This window comes from Quercus lobata, chromosome 4 (assembly GCF_001633185.2).
Source record: "Quercus lobata isolate SW786 chromosome 4, ValleyOak3.0 Primary Assembly, whole genome shotgun sequence".
In the NCBI taxonomy this organism is placed as follows: Eukaryota; Viridiplantae; Streptophyta; class Magnoliopsida; order Fagales; family Fagaceae; genus Quercus; species Quercus lobata.
The window spans coordinates 26,172,255-26,196,726 of record NC_044907.1 but is presented as its reverse complement, the minus strand read 5'-3'; the positions used below and the strand labels follow the sequence as shown (position 1 = coordinate 26,196,726).

At 33.6% G+C, this 24,472-nt stretch overlaps 2 protein-coding genes across 3 annotated transcripts; both read left to right on the top strand.

The window, feature by feature from the left end:
• The first annotated feature begins 658 nt into the window (after positions 1 to 658).
• On the top strand, positions 659 to 4,763 carry LOC115984130 (probable LRR receptor-like serine/threonine-protein kinase At3g47570). Of its 2 annotated transcripts, XM_031107049.1 has the most exons (3): positions 659 to 3,375; positions 3,674 to 4,087; positions 4,432 to 4,763. In XM_031107049.1, exons 1-3 carry the CDS (start codon positions 672 to 674, stop codon positions 4,446 to 4,448), a joined length of 3,135 nt encoding a protein of 1,044 aa, XP_030962909.1. In that variant the 5' UTR covers positions 659 to 671; the 3' UTR covers positions 4,449 to 4,763. The 2 variants fall into 2 exon arrangements, with proteins under 2 accessions (XP_030962909.1, XP_030962908.1); XM_031107048.1 differs by lacking the exon at positions 4,432 to 4,763 and having other exon boundaries at positions 3,674 to 4,199.
• Positions 4,764 to 22,824: 18,061 nt separating this feature from the next.
• LOC115984910 (F-box/kelch-repeat protein At3g06240-like) lies at positions 22,825 to 24,186 on the top strand. Its single transcript, XM_031107895.1, has one exon. It carries the CDS (start codon positions 22,825 to 22,827, stop codon positions 24,184 to 24,186), a length of 1,362 nt encoding a protein of 453 aa, XP_030963755.1.
• The last annotated feature ends 286 nt before the right edge of the window (positions 24,187 to 24,472 follow it).

The window sequence follows — 24,472 nt, the reverse complement described above, 5'->3', positions numbered from 1 at the left end:
ACAATAAATTTATCATAACTTAAACTTTTGGGATAATCGATAATTTAAATTAATTTAACAATAAACATGCTTGAAAAAAGAGAGTTATCTCTCTATAAGACTTCAATACATATTTCGTAATGGACTAGACACAATTTTTTCCTAGACAATGAGTCCCAAATTACTTCTTTTCACTTTCACCGAGAATTGACATTTTTCCTACACCAAAAACAAAAATTTCAATCATGTACCATATTACTTTTTTTCTCTTTCACCAAGATTTGACGTTTCTTCTACACCAAAAACAAAAATCCCTGCAATCACTAAAATTTGAAATTTGGGACCATTTCTAACGCAAACCGTCTATAGTGGAAGACTTCGAAACCTTAGGTTTGACTTTTTACTAGTGGAATATTTCAGGTGGCGAACCAGATTGACACCATGGTCCATTCCCTCGCTGAGTGGAAACTTATGTTATGTACACATTGCTCTTGAAAGTTTTCAGAAAGTTGTTCTTCTCTACCTTCTTACAAATGTGCTCTTTCAGGAGCAACTAATTACAAGTGAAATCCTTCAGTAAAAAAAATTACATGAGAAATCAAACCCTCTGTTTTGACAAAACTTCACCCAGTTGCACCTCTTAGGCCTTAGCCATATAAAAAAAAAGGTTGTACCATCCTAGGTGACTGTGCATGGCGCTTTACCTTATGAGTTCAGTTCCATCATTCTCATCGTTTTGCAGCCATGCTTTTGTTCTTCTCTTGTGGTGTGGTTTGTTAGTCACCTCAAAGGGTGGTGGGAATAATGAGACAGACCGCTTGGCATTGCTTGAGTTCAAAGCGAAGATCACTCATAACTCTCTTGGGGTCATGAGCTCATGGAATGATAGCATCCACTTTTGTCACTGGCGAGGGGTTACATGTGGTCGTCGACATCAGAGGGTCACCGTGTTAGACCTACAATCTCAAAAAATGGTAGGCTCTATATCACCACACATTGGTAATTTAAGCTTTTTGAGAAATTTAACACTCCAAAACAATAGCTTTTATAATGAAATCCCTCCAGAAATTGGTCGTTTGCGTAGATTGCAAGTCTTGCGATTAGAAAATAACACATTCAATGGAAAAATTCCTAGCAATTTATCATATTGCTCTAGCCTCATTCTTCTGCATGTTGGTTATAATAATTTGGTTGGAGAAATCCCAGCAAAGTTTGGCACATTGTCAAAGCTCCAATCCTTCGATATTCATAGAAATAATCTGATAGGAATTATCTCACCTTCTTTTGGGAACTTATCCTCTCTAGAAGTGTTTAATACACATTTTAATAACTTGGGTGGGATTATCCCTATTTCTTTTGGCCAACTGTCCAAGCTTACACTTTTTGATGTGGCTGCAAATAGGTTGTTTGGTACAATTCCTCCCTCATTTTTCAATCTCTCTTCGTTAATAACATTTAACGTAAAAGTAAACCAAATCCAAGGATATCTTCCGCCAAACATGGGTATCACCCTACAGAATATCAAAGTATTCGTTGTTGGCGCAAACCAATTTACTGGATCTATTCCTATTTCAATATCTAATGCCTCAAATCTAGATTCACTTTATTTGGGCCAAAATCAACTATTTGGGAAGGTTCCTTCGTTGGAGAAATTGAAAAAAACGAGGATTTTACTCCTCACCTACAATTATCTTGGAAGTGGGGGAGCAAATGACTTGATTTTTCTTTGTTCTTTAACAAATGCAACCAATCTAATGAAGTTGGGTATAAATGTCAACAGCTTTGAAGGGAAATTGCCCGGATGCATTAGCAACTTCTCCACTAATCTTATCAACTTGTATCTAGATAATAATAAAATATTTGGAAACATTCCTATTGGGATCGGAAACCTGATTAGCTTGGAGTCACTCACCATGTGGAAAAATAGATTATCAGGTACTATTCCCTTTGAAATCGGAAAGCTTCAAAAGTTACGAGAGTTGGCTTTAAATGACAATAATTTCTCTGGGAACATTCCATCATCTCTAGGAAATTTGACGGCATTGTTAGAGTTGTATTTACTCAGCAATAATCTTCAAGGAACCATTCCTTTAAGTCTAAGTCAATGCCGAAATGTGATTTTTATGAGTCTTGCTAATAACAATCTCAGTGGTACCATATTCCCGCAAGTCCTTGGTCTCTCATTCTCACTAATTAGCGTGGATTTGTCTGCCAACCAATTTAATGGTGCACTTCCAATGGAAGTAGGAAATTTCATAAATCTAGGATACTTAGATATCTCTGAAAACATGTTGTTTGGTAAAATTCCTACAAGTCTTGGGAGCTGTGCAAAACTAGAATCTCTAATCATGAGAGGAAACTTATTCCAAGGTGTCATTCCTTCATCTTTGGAGTCATTAAGAGGACTTCAAACTTTAGATCTTTCTAATAACAATTTGTCTGGCAACATTCCAAGATTTTTGGAGCGCTTTGACATCTTGCAGTTATTGAATTTGTCTTATAATCATTTTGAGGGTGAAGTACCGACAAAGGGAGTTTTCAAGAACTCAAGTGCAACTTTGATTATGGGAAATAGTAAGCTTTGTGGAGGCATGCCTAAGCTTAAGCTTCCTGTATGCAAATACAATAAATCCAAAAAGAGGAAGTTGAGTCTTTCATTGAAGTTAATAATCACGATACTTTCTGGGCTTCTTGGAGAAACTTTGGTGGTGTCATTTCTACTTCTTTTCTTTTTAAAGAGAAAAGGAAGAGAAAATACTTCAAATAATTCAAGAAATGTACTTTTGAATGTATCTTACCAAAGTCTTTTAAAGGCTACAGATGCGTTCTCCTCCACTAATTTAATTGGTGTAGGTAGATTTGGCTCTGTGTACAGAGGAGTTCTTGATCAGGATAGAGGTACAATTGCTATCAAGGTGCTTAACCTTTTGCGCCATGGAGCTTCCAAGAGTTTCATTGCTGAATGTGAGGCTTTACGGAACATCAGACATCGAAATCTTGTAAAGGTACTTACAACATGTTCAGGTGTTGACTATCAAGGTCATGATTTCAAAGCTTTGGCATATGAATTCATGAGTAAGGGTAACCTAGATGAGTGGTTGCATCCAATTGCAAGAACAAATGAAGCTCTTGAGGAACAAAAGAATTTGAATTTGCTTCAAAGATTGAATATTGCTATTGATGTTGCAAATGCATTGGATTATCTTCATCATCACTACCATACGCCAATTGTTCATTGTGACCTCAAGCCTAGCAATGTTCTTCTCGATGATGAAATGATCGGACATGTTGGTGACTTTGGCTTGGCAAGGTTCCTTCATGAGGCACCCAAAGATAGTTCCACTAATCAATCAAGCTCTATCGGATTAAGAGGAATGATTGGTTATGCTCCTCCAGGTGAATATCTTTATCACTTCTTAATTATAAATTCATTTCTATGAAAAATATTTCATAATGTTGTTTGAAGTGTAGAAATATAGAAGATGGGAAAACAAGGACATATGATATAAAAGATGGGGAAACAAGGACCTGCTATATCTTCTATCAGACAAATAAATGTCTGGTAGAAGATATAGCATGTGCTAAAACCTTTTATTCGTTTGTCATAATTCTTTTTCCAATTACATGCTACTAAAAGTGTTCCATGTTATATTATATTTCCCATTTTTTAGTATGAAACTATATGCAATTGCAGAGTATGGTATGGGAAATGAGGTGTCAACCTATGGTGATATCTATAGTTATGGCATACTATTGTTGGAGATGTTCACGGGAAAGAGGCCCACTGATAACATGTTCAAAGATAGCTTAAACTTTCATGACTTTGCGAAAGCAAATTTACCCGAACGAGTCGTTGATATTGTAGACCCTCTTCTTCTTTGGCAAAGAGAAGATGGGGAAACAAGGACGGATGATACACAAAGTCAAAATAGAACTGGTAGACCCGAAATTCTGGAGTGCTTGATTTTGATATTTGGAATTGGAGTTTCTTTTTCAATGGAATTTCCAAGAGAGAGGATGATTATTAGTGATGTTGTAGCTCAGTTGCATTTGATTAGAGAAAAGCTCCTCGGAACTAGAAGACGCCGGGAAAGACTTCAATTTACAGGTAACTTCTTAATGACACATTGGTTGCTCTACTACTCCAAACCAATGCCATGTGCTTGTCACGTCATTTTCTTTTATTCTAGCAAAATTGAAGATATTGATGGCACCTGAATTTTGATGACATGATTTTACTATTCAGATAATTAGGAATAAGTCCAATTTGTTTATATATATATATATATATATATATCTTTGATAGCTCTGAGATGAATATTTTTTCCCATTTCTTACTCTTTAAGGAAAAATCTCATTCACAACGTAGCACCACTCTACTCTAAAATCCAAATCATGTTCTTCCAATACTATTTAGCTAGTTAGAGAGATAATTGTCTTCCTATAACGCAGGTACAGAGGGCCAGTGACTCTATTGGATGGTGCCGATATCATGACTTGCCGAGTTTTGTATTTTGTATAATGTTGGAGCAAAATAATCATACTTGTAGCACCCTGCTGTTTCTTTTAGCAATCATGTATTTGTTTCTCTTGTATTTGTCATAGTTTTCTTACTTAATCTCAGTGGTTGTGATGTGTACTATTGATTACCTAAGGACCCTTTTTTTTTTAATCTTTTTCAATATGAGAAGCTTGAGGACTATCAATGAGGGGAAAGAGACTGTTTCACTCACCCTCTTTTGTGTTCGTATGTGTGCATGTATTAACTTTGTTGGCATCTTAAATTGTAGAGTCTATGAATTATTTAGTTGTTAATTATTTTCTAAGGTAGATGTGGGACTTGATACCTTGTATCCCTAGTAACATTTGGTAATATTTTTACCTCCTCTGTGTTTTCAATTAGGTGACATCTTGGTAATGATTTCTATGTAGTACAAAAATGGACAAAATGCACCGAATGGATAAAGTGGACCAAAATAGAGCAAATTGGATCAAATGGACCGAATTAGATTGAAGTGGATCAAAATGGATTGAATGGACCGAAGTGGACAGAATAGGACTGAATTGATTGGATAGGACTGAAGTGATCCAAAAAGTTCCAATGACTGTCTAAATTATCCATGTTTATCGAAACAAGTGGCACGAATGAATTGCCAAATCATTGGTCCAAACGAAGAGAAAGTTTAGGACTAAACTTTTTTACTACAAATTTTTGTCATAGTACTGAAGCTGTCAACTTTGAGTAGTGGATCAAAAGTGATGGTTCTATGTGAAAGTGAAAGTGGTTCCTCTCATTGTCAACCACTTCATCAAGTTGTGTTGCGGTCATCAAGTTTTCAACTACCCTTGTCATAGGAAAATTCAAATTCAATCCAAATAGCAAATACCCGTTAAAATTGCAATACAATCAATTCAACCACCGAGTATTCAGAGATGCATTAAAATTCCAGCCCAATCCCAACTGATATGGTACAGACTACAGAGTCTTTCGGGTTTGTAATTCTTAATATCCAAGATGCATGGCTTATCTTATTGTCGAGAAATTATACAGTTCTTATGGTGGACCACGTTACTATAATTTCTCCTTATTGTCTTTGTCCTCTCTATATAAATATCAATCACCTGGCAAACCGTCTCTATCTACCACAATCCCAAATGGTGCATCCAATAAAGGTTGCAGCTTGGCTTTTTCACAGAGCTTCTAAATGTGGACATGGATTTTTGGCTTAGGTTTATGGTTGTGGGAATGATGGTTGTCTTTATTAAAGAGGCTTCATTTACATAATGGTAGTGTCTCATTCTTTCCCCCTTTTTTTTTCTCCATATTGTTTTTATCTCACAACTACTTTTCATTTTCTTCAACCATTTACTCTCTTATTCTCACACTGTCTTTTGTATCTGGATGCAGCTCTTGACTCTGGAATTTCAGGGATGTTGATTTGAGTCATGGTTGGCTTTTTATCTTAATAATATCGTTCTCAAGATTTTTTTGGCAAAATAGTATTGTTTGATGAGAGGAGATTCACCCGTAAAAAAATTTACCTGTAACTTGCAAAAGCTGGTGAGACTTCTTGTGCTGATAGTCTCTGTGGGTTCCCTTTAGACATTAACAAAATTCCCCACTATTTTTCCTCCAAAACTATCCGGGTGCTTTAAATAAGTCCTCCACTAAGCTCCCCTAAGTAGACAAGCTTTATGTTTTCAGCAATTATGGATGCATAACATGTTTGTTGGAAAAAAGTCATTTTATGAGAATCTGAGATAGCTCAGAAAAGAAGTTATTAAACAAATAAATTTTAGATAGTGCTATTTTGCCAAATAATTTTCCAAAAATTGTATTATTAAGCAAAAACATCAGGAGCAAGAGTTTGTTTTTGATTATTCAGGTGTCCTCCCTACCTTTCTCTCTCTTTCTTAGTCGTGTTGTTCATAGTTCTTGCAAGTTTTAACATGGAGGTTATTTGGTGTTGTATAATGAAGATTGAAGTTCGTTTTTTTCCTCTTGATACTTGCCAATCTATTATCTAGTTGTATGATATTCTTAACACTCTATAGCTCTATGCATGGCTGTGATCTAATTAATAATATTAATTACTCCCTTTAATGGAGTTATAATCTCTTTGGGGTAATTCTATATTTCTTGTATAGTTTTTAGGTTAATTACTTGCTGTACTTCTATGATGGTAGTTTTTTGGTTGGTAAGATATACATGCACTCATTCACTAGAGCTTTATGAAATAATCTTTCCCTCAATCTCTTTCCTTTTTCCATAAATGAATTGCATAAAAACATCTCTGCAAATTTAATCATGTTATGTATGCTCTTGTTTTGCAAATGGTATGGTATATCTCCCACCAGCAACAAATTATAGTGTACCTGAATCCTCCACATGTGCTCCAATCCCTCCTACTAGATAGTCTTGCAACTTAAAGACGGCTAACTTACCATGATGATGAGGTGGATCAAGTGCAACTAACATCGGCTCTGATAGTTTTTAGACCCCTTACGAACACAATTGGATTAACCTAGGTAATTAGCTAAGTTATTACTTAGTCCAATTTAACAAATACTAGGTTATCACAATCAAAACAATCATATCATGCAAAACAGCGGAAAGATAAATAACACAAAGAAATGATCACCCAGATTACCAAACCGGTAAAAACTTGGGGAGGATTTGACCAAGTTATGCTCAAGGTAAACTTGAATCCACTATTTTGAAAGAATCGAAGTTCATACAATAAGACTTACAAGCCCCCACGCTTGACTTCTTATTGCTACCCACCAGTAGAACTTACTGACACGACCACGTGTAAGCTCCAAATCCACAGACTCCTTCTTTCTTGAATTCACCACCAGATACAAGCACACCCACTTGTGTTTTCTTTAAATTTCAATGGCAACAACTAAGTTGATTATCAAGGTGTAGATAAAATCTCCTCCTTGAAAACCCTAAGTTTATGTAAAGGAAAACTCCTCTACATCTCACAAGAGATTTACACAAACAGCAATATCAGCAACACTAAAACGTGGCTAGGGTTTGCCTTTTATACTTAGGACAAATTAGAAAACCCTAAACGTTTTAAACAACTAGGATTGAGTTGGAAATCTGCAGAAAAATGCATCCTGCCAGAGATTCGATCGATCGAGCCTAACCTTCGATCAATCGAGCCTAACCTTCGATCAATTGAGCTAGGCCGAAATGCACAGTAACTTCTGCATTAGCTCGATTCCAACTTTACAAAAAAGATATAACTTTGAGCAAGACTAAAACACTTCTAAACACATTATTTTGATCATGGTTTGCCAACAATACATATTAGAGTTCTAAATACATAAATACCTAAATCTTTAGAACCTAACAAACTCCCCCTTTGGCAATCCATGACAAAACACAACTAGAAACTCAAAGTTTACAAAATAAAAGCCCTTTACACAAATAATGCTCATAAAACAAACTCAATTCTAACTACTATCCATCAGTTGCAAGTGTAGATAGCAGCTCAATTGAATCAACCTGTATATTTCCTGAAACACTAAACAAAATGCATAACCGCATGTGTGGAAAAATACAAGTAAATAAAATAAATTCTTGATTTCAAACAATACACAATAAAGACATATATCAATGAAAAACTCATAAATATAAATCAATAAACAGTTGAAAACAAGAAACATATAAAAAAATAACACTCCCCCTAACATGAATATCCCATTAAAAATATGGGAAGAGCTAAAAAGATAAAATACAATGTGAAGCACCAAGATACGATCTAAACTCCACAAGCTCCAACCAACAAAAATACTCTCCCCCTGAAAACAAAAACTCTACAATGTACTCCCCCTTTTTGTAACGGAATGCCAAAGGGCAAACAAAATCCATCATCAAAAGGGAGGTGGCAGTGAAGAACATCTAAACTGTGCCAACTCTGCACACAAAGCACAGATCTCATCGAGCATGTCCACCAAAATCGGTCCATGAGTCGCCTGAACGGTTAAGACATGATCCAACGTACGTCCAATGTCTGAATCATCCGAAGTAGTCGATGGAGGAACATCAGCATCAGCAGCAGGAGCACCAGACATCTCAGCAGCATTAGCACTTGTAGAAGAGGGAGGGGGGGGTGAACAACACCAGATGACACAACTCTAGGACGCGAAGGAGCAACTCTCAAGTGAGCAGCCCTCTGTCGAAGAAAGGTGGCACCTATGGGAGAAACAACTTGAATAGGCTCACCAGAAGGGAAACCATCTAGACCCAGAAACAGCAGAATCCTATGAATGAAAATAGGATGAATAAGCGTATGCCCTATGGTAGAACTCCTATGAACCTCATTCAAAGAACGAAGGAACAGATGTGGAAAACTAATAGACGCACCAGAAACAAATGCATACAAAAACACACATCGCTCTAGAGGGATGGTGTGAAGATGAGAAATAGGCCACAACGAATGACACGCTATCCTAAAGAAAAGATAAGCAGTCTCGGTAAGTTCAGCGGACGTGATTTGAGGATCAGAACCCTACTGGATAGAAGACCTAATGATGTATGACATGACAACATCTAAGGAAGGAGACTCATCATAAGGATAGTCAGGCTCTCGAACAACTGGAACCCCAAGAGCCTCAGCCATTACCTGAGGGGTAATGGTGAACTCAACACCTTGTATCCAACTCCAAACAAGGGTGTTGGAATCATAGACGTGGCAAGAGAGATTTGAGAAGAACTCTCTAATCAGGGCGGTCGGGGGTGAATGATCTATCTCTAAGAGAGACAACCAACCTCTAGACTCAAAGTTAGCCCTAATGGCCGGATCAATCTCATCAAAAATCATAGCACGCTTAACCCAAATCTTATGCTTACAGTTCAAAGTCTTAAAGGTCTCTCTGCTTTTATCATTCCTAAACACCTCACTCTTAGAGGGAGACTTAGAGGAAGTGGAAGGGGTCCTATGGGCTCTAGTTTTCCTAGGCATGGTACTAGGATAAGGACCAAAACACAAAGCAAAGGAACAAAAAAAAAAAAAAAACACCAAGGGCAGACTGCAAGTTAGCACAGAAAAATATAGAACAAAAAATCTATATGATGCATGAACAAATTCAATGACATGATGCATATCCTAATGCAGTGCAATTAAGTTCAAATAAGTTCAAATTCACAAAATTGGCTTGAGTATAGAGTTTCTAACACAAAAACCCCAAAGAAATTGACTAATTGATCATCATACAAGATAGATTTCAGAAAATAATGATCAATTACATCAAATCAACAAGCCAATTTCATCAATTTAGCCAAATTTGAACAAAATCCCCAATTCGGGTTAATTACAAACCCTAGAATTTTCAATTCCTCAAAAACCACAAAATTGATCAAATTAAACCACAAGGATCATGATTATAACATCCTAGAACAAAAACCCAATGATCAATTTCACAAAATATGGTTCGAATTATCAAAAACCCCAAAAAAAATGCTAAGTCCGAAAATAATCCTTCAATGGATGGAAATCAAAAAATAAATGAAAAAGATAGGGTAATATGGACATACCGGCTTAGGGAGAGAGATTCCTTGCAAGAAAAATGGAGGAAAACGACAAAAAATCTCAGTGGAGCCTTGCCTAGTCGGAAAGAGAGAAAAAAGTTTGAAAAAGTTTTGAAAAAGTGATTTGAACAAGTCAAATCTTAGTTTTTAAAAAATATGATTCACGAGTTTTGATTGATTGAAAATTAGTTTCGATCGATCGAAACAGACAGGCTCGTTAAAGCATTTTTAAAAAATTTCGATTGATCGAAAAATAGAATGGATCAATCGAAATTGGCAGAGACTTACTAAATTTGAGGAAAAAACACAGTTTTTGAAAAAAAACATTTAGGAACAACTCAAAGAATTGAAATTGAGGAATAAAATGCATGAGTATGTGATGATATGATTTCCAAAAGCAAGAATTTAAGCCCAAAATTCCCAAAATTTAAAATTTCTTGCATTCTCCATAAATTTTCAAGTATCAAATCAATTTTGCACAAAATTCAAAGTATTTGCAAAACATGGTTGGTCAGACCATAAACACACACAATAACATGTACAATGTTTAGCAAAGAGTAACTTGTGTAGTGTGTGCAACTAGCAAAAACTTGAGATACATGTGAGGTGATATGTGAATAGCAATCAATCACAGAGTCTACAAAATTTATCACATAGAATTTTAAAAGAGACTATCACTTAAAGAGTTACATCATATAACTCCCACATCTCCTAGATCATAAGCTTGTAATCATGTAAGTTTCTTGAATTTTGCCTCATAATATACACACCAATTTTAATTCATCCAGAAATTTATTAAAAAGTCAGGATAATGTACACACCATTTTTAATTATGTGATTTTGGCATCAAGCCTAATAGTATACACCAATTTTAAGTATTAAGCAATTAAACCGGGGCTTCACCTTATGTTCTTTTTGTACATGTGCTACATTTTTTTGAGCACAAAATCTTACGATATGGACTAAGGTGTTCATAATTGGCTAGTGAGCAGTGGTGAGATGGTTATTTATGCCTTTCTCTAAAAGTTCAAGTTCGACAGTAAAAAACATGTGACTTCAAGATCAAGACAAAGTGATCAAAAATCATAAACATTTTTCCCACACAACATACACTACAAAGCTTCAACTAGTAAAGTGCAATAAAAGACGCTCATCCAAGCTAAACAAGGTACAAAAAAAATGTTATGTGAAAATAAATTGACTAACCTTGTTCTCAAAAACCAAGAAACTAGTGCAAAAACACAATTTTCTTCCTTTCTCTTCCCTTTTCCCTTTTTTTTTTAAATTTTTAAAATTTTTTTATTTAAAAAAAACATCTAGAATGAAATGCATGAATGTTATGCAATGCAAATCCTAGAAACAAAAAAAACAAAATCAAGAAACAATAGTCATAAAGGGTAGAGCAATGAAGCACAAGGACCATGTTAGAAAGACTCAATTAGTTCGAGTCTTTTGCATCCAAAACCTTTTAGATGCACCATAAGCATTGGAGTTCTTATTCAAATGGGATGATTACCAACTCTAGGATTGGAATAAAGATTTAAAGCCTTTACCAATTCATCAATGAGTATCATAGGATCTTGTGCTTGAGGCACAGGTACTTTTGGCTTGTTTGCTCTCTTTGTAGCTTGCAGCTTATAACAGTTTGGACGTATGTGTCCAGACTTTCCAAAAAAATGACAAATCTATGCAGGTTTATCATGTGTCTTGTCCTTAGATAGGGTAGGCTTCTTAGGTTTAGACTCTTTCAAATCAACCCTAATCTTCCTAGATGATGAAACTTCTATGGGTTTGACAACCTCACTTACAGGGGGTTTGACAGTTTCACTCTCACTCACAGAAGGTTTAGAAGAAGATGAAGGAACAAAGTTTGTGGAATGGGAAGCAGACACAGAGATGCTTTCAACATAACCTAATCCAGATTTGTCAGAAGGAGACTTTTGAACACTCAACATTTGATCAAGTTTAGAACCAGCAAATCTAGCAACAGATAAATCAAGTTCCAAAGATTTAACTTTATCAAGTAAAAGCATATTCTCAGTTTTCACATTGTTCAAAAGTTCATTATCATCAAACAGTTTTACAAGCAAATTCTTCTTATCAAGCTCAAGAGATTCAATTTTCTTCAGGCCAAGTTCAACATTCATAGCATCCTTTGTAGCAACTTTGCAAAGTTTATTATAAGCCTCTTGAAGATCTGCATCTCAGAGAGTTCCCCATCAGAAGGATTCTCTTCAACAGATATGCTCTCATTGACTATAGCAATAACAGTGAAAGTAATGAAGTTTTCATCCTCGTCACAATCAGACTCATTATCAGAAACTTCACCATCACTAAGGGTTATAGCCATAGCCTTACCCTTTGACTTCAAATAGGTAGGACATTCAGATTTCATGTGACCATACCCTTGACATCCAAAACACTGAGGACCCATAGAATTATTAGAAGATTGACCTACTTTTTCTCTAGGTTTATCATTATTGTTAACCTTAGTGGGATCATTCTTCCTAAAATTTCTAGATTTAGCAATGTTCGTGCCTCTTGCCTTTCTGTTACCATTCTTGAGAAAGTTTCTAAAATTCTTGGCAAGGTAAGCAATCTCTGTAGCAGAGAGCTCATCATCAAATCCACCACTTTCAACATCATCAACTGACTTAAGAGCCATTGATTTGGATTTGGTAGTTTTGGGCAGGTTCAACTCATAAGATTGAAGAGATCCTACAAGTTCATCAATAGGGATGGAGTCCACATTCTTACTTTCAGTAATGGCAGTCACCTTAGGTCTAAAGTCTTCAGTTAAAGATCTAAAAATCTTCTAAACTATTTTAGGTTGATCATAGATTTCACCCAAGTTAAAAGCAGAATTAACAATATCATTCAATTTAGCATAGAATTCATCAAAAGATTTATCATCAGACATCCTAATACTTTCAAATTTAGAAGTCAATTGCTGCAATTTATTGATTTTGACAGCCTTTGTGCCTTCATGAACAGTCTGGAGGATATTCCAAGCAGTATGAGCAACCTCAACATTAGAGATTCTCTTAAATTCCTCCATAGAAACAGCGTTAAAGATAACATTCATAGTTTTGCTATTGAACGCAGCTGCTTCTTTTTGAGAAGTTTCCCACTCACTAACAGGAGTAGTGAGCTTCTCCCATCTGTATTCAATGAAGTTCAAGATTCTCTCATCAATCGATTTCAGGAATGTTTTCATCCTTACTTTTCAATAAGCATAATTATTCCCATCAAAGTGAGGAGGAATAACTAGAGAGTGTCCATGTTCCATGACAACAGGGGTTAAGGATTAGCTCAGTGATCAAAAGATCAACAACAATAGAGCAACCCACTCTGATACCACTTGATAGTTTTTAGACCCCTTACAAACACAATTGGATTAATCTAGGTAATTAGCCAAGTTGTTACTTAGTCCAATTTAACAAATACTAGGTTATCACAATCAAAACAATCATATCATGCAAAATAGCAGAAAGATAAATAACACAAAGAAATGATCATCCAGGAAACCAAACCGGTAAAAACCTGAGGAAGATTTGACCTAGCTATTCTTAAGGTAAACTTGAATCCACTATCTTGAAAGAATCAAAGTTCATACAATAAGACTTACAAGCTCCCATGCTCGACTTCTTATTGCTATCCACCAGTAAAACTTATTGACACGACCACGTGCAAGCTCTGAATCCACAGACTCCTTCTTTCTTGGATTCACCACCAGATACAAGCACACTCGCTTGTGTTTTCTTTAAACTTCAATGACAGTAACTAAGTTGATCATCAAGGTGTAGATAAAATCTCCTCCTTGAAAACTCTAAGTTTGTGTAAAGGAAAGCTCCTCTAGATTTCACAAGAGATTTACACAAACAATAATATGAACAACACTAAAACGTGGCTAGGGTTTGCCTTTTATACTTAGGACAAATTAGAAAACCCTAAATGTTTTAAACAACTAGGGCTGAGTTGGAAATCTGCAGAAAAACGCATTCTGCCCGAGATTCGATCGATCGAGCTTAGGTTTCAATCAATCGAGCCAGGCCGAAATGCACAGTAACTTCTACATTAGCTCGATTCCAATTTTACATAAAGGATACAATTTTGAGCAAGACTAAAACACTTCTAAACACATTGTTTTGATCATGGTTTGCCAACAATACACATTAGAGTTCTAAATACATAAAGACCTAAGTCTTTAGAACCTAATAGGCTCCATTGACGGAGAGAATAGTAAAGTTTCTTAATGAGCTAGGTGGGCAAAGAAAGCCTATCATCATTTGTTAGTGTGAATAAATGATAGAAAAGTGAAAGGATAGAAATAGTAGGAATGATAGAAAACTGAGAGGATAGAGAGAAAAAAAGTTGAAAAATAAAAAATAATGTAATTCTCCTTATATTTGGTTGAGAAGAATGAAATTTCAATTTATATCAATTTTTTTTTTCTATGGTCTTGTCATATGTGCATTGTGCAATGTAAGAATATATATATATATATATATATATTTTTTTTTTTTCCTTCTTTTGATAATTAATCATAATGTAAGTTCAAGTTTTTTTCCTCAAAATTTTGATACTTAAGCTCACTAAGTGATTTGTTTGTCATTGCATGACTTTTTATTATTACTAGCGCAGACACACACGATGTGTGGAGATATATAATTATTTTAATTTATTCTTTAAACTTTATTGTAGATAATTTTTCCCTTAAAAATCAAACAATTTCTAAAGTAATTTCTATCTTTCTATTTTTATAAGTATATAATTTTATCATTTTTGTTGTTTTTGATTGATATTATTCTCTTTTGAAGTGGCTCATTTCTTTTGTCTATTGTTATTATGCATTATATTTTTCCTAATTTCTTTTGGTCCAACTAAAATTTTTTAAGTGTCAAATGTATTATTCAAATGTTCATTCTTTTAAGGTGATTATCATGATAATCAAATTTGTCATATAATTACAATTTATATTACTCAAATAATTGATAGTACTTGTCTTTCCCCATTCTTAAGTAAGTACGCTAAAATTGATTGAATGGATGGAATTGGACTGAAGACCGAAGTGGACCAAATAGACCAAACTTAACTAAATTGGATCAAAATGAACCAAAGTGAACCGAGTTAGACTAAAATGGACCAAGGTGGACTGAATGCAGAATTGTAATTAGTAAAGATAACTTAAAAAATTAATATTAATTATAAATAATAAATTGAAGTAAAACCATAGTCTATGATAAGAATGTATTCCAATGTGATAGAAGTAGTTTGTTGTTAAAGTAATATCAATAAGATTTGTTATCACATTAATATTTTAACTAAAATATTATGCATGCTTCTATGATTTTATGTACGCGTTGAAGGTTTTGTTCAAGTTGAATATGGTACTTGGTGGAGAAAGTTGGTACATCACAAAAAAGCATATTAGGAAATCCACTTGAATTTAATATATATTATACAAAAAGAAAAAAAGAAAAACCCTTTTTTAAAAGCTTTATTATCTCTATCTCTTGAAGTTGATGAAAATGACATATGGTTGTTTAAGTTGGAGCAAAACTATACCCTTCAAATTGACCTTGAATACTACATTAGTATATGGATATGAAAATAGTGGTGGAATGAGATTTTCTTAGGCGAGTATAAACTAAAAATAAATAAATGGTGTCTCAACACAATGAGTTTGTATTACATGTATTTACTACATAAATTACGTTTAGGTTTAAGAATGTGTAAAGTCAGGGCAGTGAAAAGTGATGATCATATTATGATTGATAAGTTATAATTAGTTTTGAGTATGAGTAAATGCATAATACATTATTTCATGCATTAATATTTTATATATATATTTTTTTAAATAATGGCATGACTGCTAATGTGGCTCAATAGAAGCGTAGCAATAATAAATGCTATGCTTTAGCTTTGTATATAAATATATATATATATATATATATTTATATATATTACAATTTGTCAAAAATTAATGTATGGACAAAGATGAATATAGTTATATATTTTGAAAATTTAATTGTTGGATTGCATGTTTATTATGTCCTTAACAAGCATATCAAATTTCGTGTCAATCAAATGTTATTTAAAATTTGATCCTTAAACTTATTTTTTATGCATAAGTTTAGGTACAAAAATTGAAATTTAAACAATTTTTTATAGGAAAATTTAAACATTTGATTGATGATATAATTATTCATTATTTATTTTCCGAAAATTTCGCAAGTATAGAGGATTTAGGAAAAAAAGGTAATCCAATGGTGAATTTGTCAAAATTTACATCCAAAAAAAGATATTGAGTAGAATTGTAGTCATGGGCTACAACCAAGTTTATAGCTAATCTTTGTCCTTAGAATATTAGGCAATCTTTTGCTTGAAAAAAAAGAAAAAAAAGTGAGTATTCGGCAATCTTTTTGCATTGTTGAAATTAAACTTGTACCCAAGAAATGCAATACAAGTGCTTTTGTTTTTTGTAAAGACAGCTCATGGTTGGGATTTTGTAGAAATCTAGATGAAGAATCCTGCATATTCCATTAAAAAATTGGGCTACACTTTTGCATCATGAGGCTTGTTAGTCGTAATTTATTGGAATTGAAATTCCCGTGCGGTTTTATTTCCATCGGAATGCATAGCAAATGCAACACCGCGCGCCCCACCCCCCCTCCCCTCTTTTCTTTTAAATTTTATTATCCGCAAGAAAAGAAATTCATTCATGAAAAGGGGGAAAAAAAAGAAGAACACAATGCAAATGTCCATTGACTACAAGTCATTTTATTTTCAATTGTAACTATAAGTTGTAGATAGGTTGAACAAAATATATGAAAAACAATCATTCAATTCTTTATTACCATCCTTGTCTAATTATAGCTAAAACGACTTGTCTATCATGTTCTTAGAACCAATATATTGTTTTTAAAACATTTAAAATGGTTGATTTGAGAAATTTTTTATTAAAAAAAACACCTTGGTCTTTTCCAAATGTCATATGTTAATACAAAAACTATTATGGAATCTTGTGACCCTAACTAAAACAATTGCTTTTACTAAAAGACAATTAACTTCTTAAACAATGCTTATTTGAACAAAAATATTTTAAAAATAGATAATTTATAAATTAGATTCTTTATTTTAAGTGTTTCTAATGATTCAAAAATGCATAAATCAAAGGGGTTTAAGTTTGAATTATTGTTTAGAATTTAACTTCAAAACAAGGTAAATTCTAAAGTGGTAGAGAATCCATGGCCAGGGAAATTTTTGGGAAATTGATGATGGTAATTATGGATTTAGTTATCCTTATTCTCGTTAAAGGGAAAGTTACTGATTTGCCCTCCACCCTATTTCATCATTCACTTCCAACCTTACTCCCTCATCTTAATAAACTTGATCACGAGTATAGTTCACTTTCTACTTGTCTCACTCTCAGAGAACTTCTAAGAAGCTGTGAGGAAAAGCTAGAGGTAGAACATAAATTTGATTTTGATTGTGTGATTGAGAAATTTTGAATTTGCAGAAACTTGACGCATCTAAATGATCCCATGTATCAAAAATTTAATAAAGTTGTGGAAAAATGCTGGGCAAAACACGGAATGAATCCGCCTGCTGTAGGAGATTGTTTATATAAATGGTACAAGCAGCATATCAAATATATCTGAGATGTTGTTCATAAACAAAATATAAGAGCTTTTTCCAATTCTTTATATAGTAATAAGGGCAAATTATAATTTACCCATTTGTGGTTTGACCGAGATTTAGGTTATGTACTTGTAATTTGAAATTTGACACTTTATCTACCAGAGGTTAGCTCAGTTAGAGTTTTGTAACCCATTTTTATTAAAAACAAGGCCAAATATGTAATTTTTCTCTACTTTTATGTCTCTCTCATCCAAAAACACAAAAAACATAATAATACAAGATCAAATAAGATAAAAAAAATAATTAAAAAAAAAACCTAGCGGAACACTTGCATCATGAGATTTCAAACCATAAAATAGGCAACTTAAATTTCAGGTGGGTAAAGTGTCAAATTTCAAACCACAAGTAGGAAACTTAAATTTCGTTCAACTCATATGTGGGTAAGTTGTAATTTGCTCCCAGTAATAATTTCTAACCTCTCTCTTTCACACATACACACACAACAAGAATACACTCATGCATGAAAAATATATGCGTATTTTTTTGAGGAAAGCATGAAAAATCTATTTGCAAGTAGTGAATATCTTTTCATGAATCCAAGTAGCATACATTAAATCCATCCCAAATATGGTCCTATGATCAAGCCGTTAGCCTCATGGACTAAGGTTTGAGAATGGATTCCCCCTTGGCTTTATAGACTAGGAACCAAATTTAACCTAGAAGAGAAAAGTCTTATCTATAATTATTTAAGCAGGGCTTAGAGTTTAGCTATCATTTAGGGTCTGTTTGGTTAGGGGATGGAAAAATGAGAGGATAAAAAAAATGAGGAGGGGATGAAATAATGAGAAGATAGAAAATAATTTAATTTCCATCATTTGTATTTGGTTGGAGAGTAGGAAAGTGGAGAGATAGAAAATAAAGTTTATTTAAATTTACTCTTCTACCCATGTTACATAGCTTTTTTTTTTAAAATAAATATATTATAAAGGAAAAAAAAAGTATTGTTTTTTAATAAAATAAGCAACCCCTCGGAGCAAAGTACCCAGAAAAAGAAAAGGAAAAAAAGAGAGTTAATGTGATGAGAAAAGAATCTAGAAAAAAAGAGAGTTTAAAGTTGCAATAAGCCTAGAAAAAGAAAAGAAAAGAAAAAAAAAAAAGAGTTCAGGTGTTTAATGTTGCAAAGAACTTAGAGTTTGACGTTGCAAAGAAGAAAAAGAAAAAGAAAAATTTAACTTGAATTTACTTTATCCTTAAGTAGTAACCGCAATCTACATATGCTTGCATAAAGTTCCTAGTTTCAAATTCACTTTTTTTTTTTTTTAATGAATTATATATGTAATTCTTAAAATTGTATTTGTTTTTTTTGAAAATATGTTTCTTGTTTCCATATTATCAGATAAGATATTGAAGAGAAAATTGAAATAATAATTTTTACAAACTAGAGGAGAAAGCTTGATTCAATTATTGATTAAATGAAAACTTTTGTTTTAAAACTTACTAATTGATAGTTTGATACAACATCAAAATTCCATGGTTTTAAAAATCGGTATGGTGAAAGAATTAGAAAAGGAGCTAATTACCAGTTTTATGGTCGGACTGGGGTTCGACTGATGGTTGAACCAGTGACGTCATAAATAATTTAATTATTATTTATTTAAATTATATAAATAATTAATAATTTTTTAATATTCTAAAACTAACAAACCAATAGTAATAAATATGGTTCCTTAAAAAAAAAAAAATACAAGTATATAAGTATATAACATCTTTTTAAAGAATTTAACATAATAAAATTACAAAACAATCATCCTTAACACAATAAACTTTCAACAAAACCAAATAAATAAGTTCATTAGTCATTACATTTGCATCCAAATGGAAAATAACAAATAAGTTCGTTACATCCAAATAGCAAATAAGTTTTAAAGTTTCAAACAAACAACTACTAAGTTTTAAGACCCAAGCCTCATTTGTTATGAAGAAAATTGAAATCAATATCATCATGTGAACCAAATGCTCCACCACTAGCATCATTATCATCATCCTCATTCTCATCTTCTTCGTCTTCAACATCTTCAACTTGAATAGGATGATTTTTATCTCTAAATCCGGGAGGAGCATCATCTTCATCACCAAAATCAAGTAATCAAAATCAAAAGAAAAGAATATTAATTATTACATTACCTGATGAAGTCGGAAAAAAAAAAAAAGAACCGAGAAAATCAAAATCAAAATGAAGTAATCAAGTGAAACAAAACTGAGAAAAGAATATTACCTTCAGACGTCGAGAAGCAGAGAGCAGAGAGGGCGAGGTTGAGACTGAGAAGGAAAAAAGAAAAAAGAAAAAAACTCAAAACACTTTAGTCTTCACAGCTTCAGACGTCGAGAGGAATGATGAGAAGGGAAAAAAAAAATTTTAGAGGCATGCGCGTAAGACCGTGAGAGTGAGGTAGAGAGAGTGAGTGATATTCATGATTTCAGAGAGAGTGAGCTTGAGTTTGAGTGAGGTAGAGAGGAAGAGAGCTTTAGAGAGCTTGATTTCAGAGAGTTAGGCGTGAGATGAGGCATTGAGAGGCGTCAGGCATGAAATGAGAGTGTTTGGGAGTCTTTAGGGTTAGTTTTTAGCCTAAACAATGTAGTTTTAGGCTGAAAAAAAAAAAAAAAAAAAAAAAAAAAAAAAAAAAAAAAAAAAAAAAAAAAACCCAACAGGTCAGTTACTGGTTCGACCACGCTAGTTTTCGGTTCTCCAATTGAACCAGCCGATTTTCACCATTTCTTGGTTTTTAAGCTATTTTTGGTTGTTGGCCATAATTGGACCGGATTGAAGGCCGGTTCCTGGTTAAACCGGACGGACCAGCCGGTTTGGTCCGGTTTTTAAAACCATGCAAAATACAGACAAAGCCTCTTTTCTAATAACAACGTTTGATAAAAAAATTTCAGTTCATCAAAAAATTGATAGTTTGATACAATGTGACTTGTTGAATGGATTATGAGTATCTCGGGATGCTTTACATGTCAATTTTTTTTTTCCTCTTGAATATTTGGATTATGATTATCCTAAGATGTTTTGCATAATTTTGTAAAAATTAAATTACGATGCAATATTAAACAATGTGATTGTATTTTATTTTTTATGAAACCTACACAAACATGATCCTTAACTATTTTCTCCTTAGTGATTGTATGTTGTGTCTCATGGAGAATAATCCTTTATAGGAGCTTTGATATTATATGCTATAGCATTCCTAATTTTTCATTTGTTGAGTAGTGAGGAATAATATAAGAGCCCCCATATTGCAAATACAATAGGGAATTTTATTCAACCAAACTGGAACACATGGCATCATTATGATTTTTATATGTTTTCAATTAAATATATGATAGTTTTATCAATTACATGATATAGTGAAAATTTTCTTAAAACACATCAGTACTTGATTATTACTACGGCTATTCAAAATGCATATAAACTATAAAGTGGCACCACAAGCATAATGAAATTTATATTATATTGCTTTGTTTTGTGTATTAGCCATCGTTGTGTTTCACATTTTCAGTGTGCTATGGTTCAAATAAAAATGGGGGAATCTCCTGGCTGGTCCAAGATGTAAACAATTTTTTTTTTTTTGAGAAGGGTCCGAGATGTAAACTTGAGAAATGGAAAGTCTCTAGTTTCTCTCACTTTAAATTGTGTTGTTTTGAGTTTTGTATTAATGTTACTCAATAATATTGTATTAACTAATTTATATTGTCTCATATTTAAGTTTTTAAAGTTACGTATGTTAATTATCATAGTATTTCAAACGCAAAACAAATGTTTTGTGGGAATTGATTATATTATTTATTATGTTGGTTGTGGTGTTAGATACAGTCAAGGAAAATCTTATTTTTCAAGTTTAAACCATTGTTGTATGGTTGAATGTCATATTATTTGTGATTTCCCATTTTAACAGAGTAAATTACCAATTTTTACATAACACAGACACCTTCAACGTTATCGTTTGACCTGTTTGAATATAAAGTATCAAATTTTCATGAAAATTTTGAAAATATTATTATGACTAAGTTTAACTGAGATTTGATAAACAATTAGACTCTTTGATTGAGCAAATGTGATTCCATCTTGAAAAAGATGAAATTCTCTTCATTTTGAATGCTCATGCTTCAAAACTAAATTCAATTGTTAAAAAAAAAAAAAAATCTAAAAATCAAGCAAATTGACATAACTTTCTTAGCAAAGGGGATGGTATTGGTTTTAGTTCAAGGAAAAACTAGACCTCTTAAAAGATTAATGTTAACCGGACCTAATAATAAAAATAAGGGAAAAAAGATTTGTGCTTTCGGTTTATGCTCATTGATGTTTTTGATGTGGATGAATGCCAAATTATGACTCATTCAAATTCAACGAGTAAGGTGCCATTATGGTTACGCCTATGTAAAAGATGCCAACAAAAATCACTCCCTACCCATTTTTTTCCCATAAAAAGAATAATAAAAATAAGCAAAGATAGATGTGAGTAGAAGGAATCCAACAAGGTGTTTGGCAAAAGCAATCTCTATTCACTTTTTATAGAGGGTTTGATTATTATTATGCATTGATTAATAAAATTTTGTTATAGATGTTTTCTCTATTATTTTGCCTACTAGCCTAGTGTTCTTGTAGAACTTAGGTTTCGTGAAAGAGTTATAGCAATTGTGTGTTAGAGATTCTGCTTCTACACGCCCATGCTGCATCAGACTCCCAATTTTTCCTATGAATCTTCCTTCTGTCACCTCTCAGACCCCATCAAAATTTTTTAATTAACATTTCAATATCTTTTAGGGAGAAAATGTTTGAGTTACTGGGCTAGCAGTAGTATATTATAATTTTTTTTTTTTTTTTGGAGAATCAATTGTAATTATTATTTTTAAAAAAAAAAACTAGACGGTATCTTGAACCCAACATGCATGTGTGCTATAACTTATAATTAAGCAATACATAATTGGGACCCTCTACTTACACAATAGTTGGACACTGCCGTATCCATTACCCGGACCCGGTCCACTCTAAGCATGTGCTAATAAAAACATATCGTGGGCCGACCTATCGGCTAACGGACTTGCCGACTATGGAGTAAAGGAGTATATATTAGGGATTTCATAGTAGTAGTCAATCGAAAATGTCGAGGTCGAGAACGTGCAGCTTAAGTTTAAGGTCCGATGATTCGAAGTGGAGGTGGGGGCGGAGGTCGAGAAGTTGCAGCTTAAAAAGTTTACCAGAAGAGTTGGTGGAAGAGATCTTGGCATGGCTTCCAGTAAAATCATTAGTTCGTTTCAAGTGCGTTAAAAAGTCATGGTCAGCTCTTTTCCAAACCCCAACTTTCATTGCCAAACACCTTCGTTACAGTCAGTCTAAAACTAAAAACCATCCAAATCCAACTCTTCTTGTCCAGCTCCTTAGCCGAAGAAGCCTTATTTCAAAATACCTCCTGCAATCTCATCATCACGACGAGGCCAATGACCACCGAAGTGTTTATCATGATCACCTCCTGCAATATCATCATGATGTTGGTTCTGTTTCTGAAGAAGATGATTATGTTTCTGAACAAGAAGGACGACTACCTTTTGTGGACTACTTTCAGGGGGAGAACATGATGAGTGGCTTGTTCACAGATGGACTACTATTCCCCAACATGTTTGCTTGCATCAACGGCATTATTTGTATTGGCGGTCTATTCAATTGCTACCCCTCCTTTCATGGCTTTGTTTTATGGAATCCGGCGATCAGAGAAAGTAAAACCGTTGCCTATCCCTTGACCCTACCTCCTGATTTTGTTCAAGCAAAAAAATCGTTTTCCTTTTTTGCCTTTGGTTATGATCAAATTTCAAATGACTACAAGGTGGTTAGAGTAGACAGATACACTATGAAATCTGCAATCACAAGCTACTACAATTCTTTTTATGTTTACTCCCTAAGGGCTGATTCCTGGACCCAAATATTTAGCAACCCTTTTCATCATTCAAACGTTAGGGTGGATTCTCGTCATGATGAAATATACTTTAATGGAGTTCATCATTGGCTTGGTTTCCCCAACGAAGAACCCAGGGAGAGATATAATAGTCACATAATTATATCCTTTGACATGAGCCATGAGGTTTTTCAAATAATAAGGTTTCCAGAGTTTTCAACAAGAAAAAGCGAAAGTCTTGCTGTATTCAATGATTGCCTTGCTTGTACTCTTTATGGTATCACTGAATGCATTGATATTGATATATGGGTGATGCGTGAATATGGGGTCGAGGATTCTTGGACCAAACAGCTTGTTGTAAATTCCCCTGTACCAATTACATGTCCAGTACGATTTTACGGGAATGGAGAATTACTTCTGTTTGATAAAAATTGGGCAATGGTTTTGTATAACATTGGTTCTCAAGAAATTAGGATTCTTCAATGCACAGGCCATCCAAACACATCCCTGCCAATGCAACTTATCGATTACGTGGAGAGTCTTGTTTCATTCACAGGTGGAATTGTGTTTTAGAGTTATTTTGCCTAAGCTCCTAGTTATTTATATCAAAAAATATTGTTTCAATAACTTATGTGTGGCTTAGAGAAGATGATATTGCATCTCATATGGATGGTGTGTTTGTTAATTTATTTAGAGTGAGAGCTAAATAACATCTCAGTTATTGCTAGCTTTGTTGTCTATTTGTTCTAGTAAAATTTACAAATACTTGGTTACTTGAGGATCTGTATCACTGGGTAATGTGACAAATTAAGTTTTATATATTTTGATGGAAACCATATTTATTGGAGGCAGATGACTC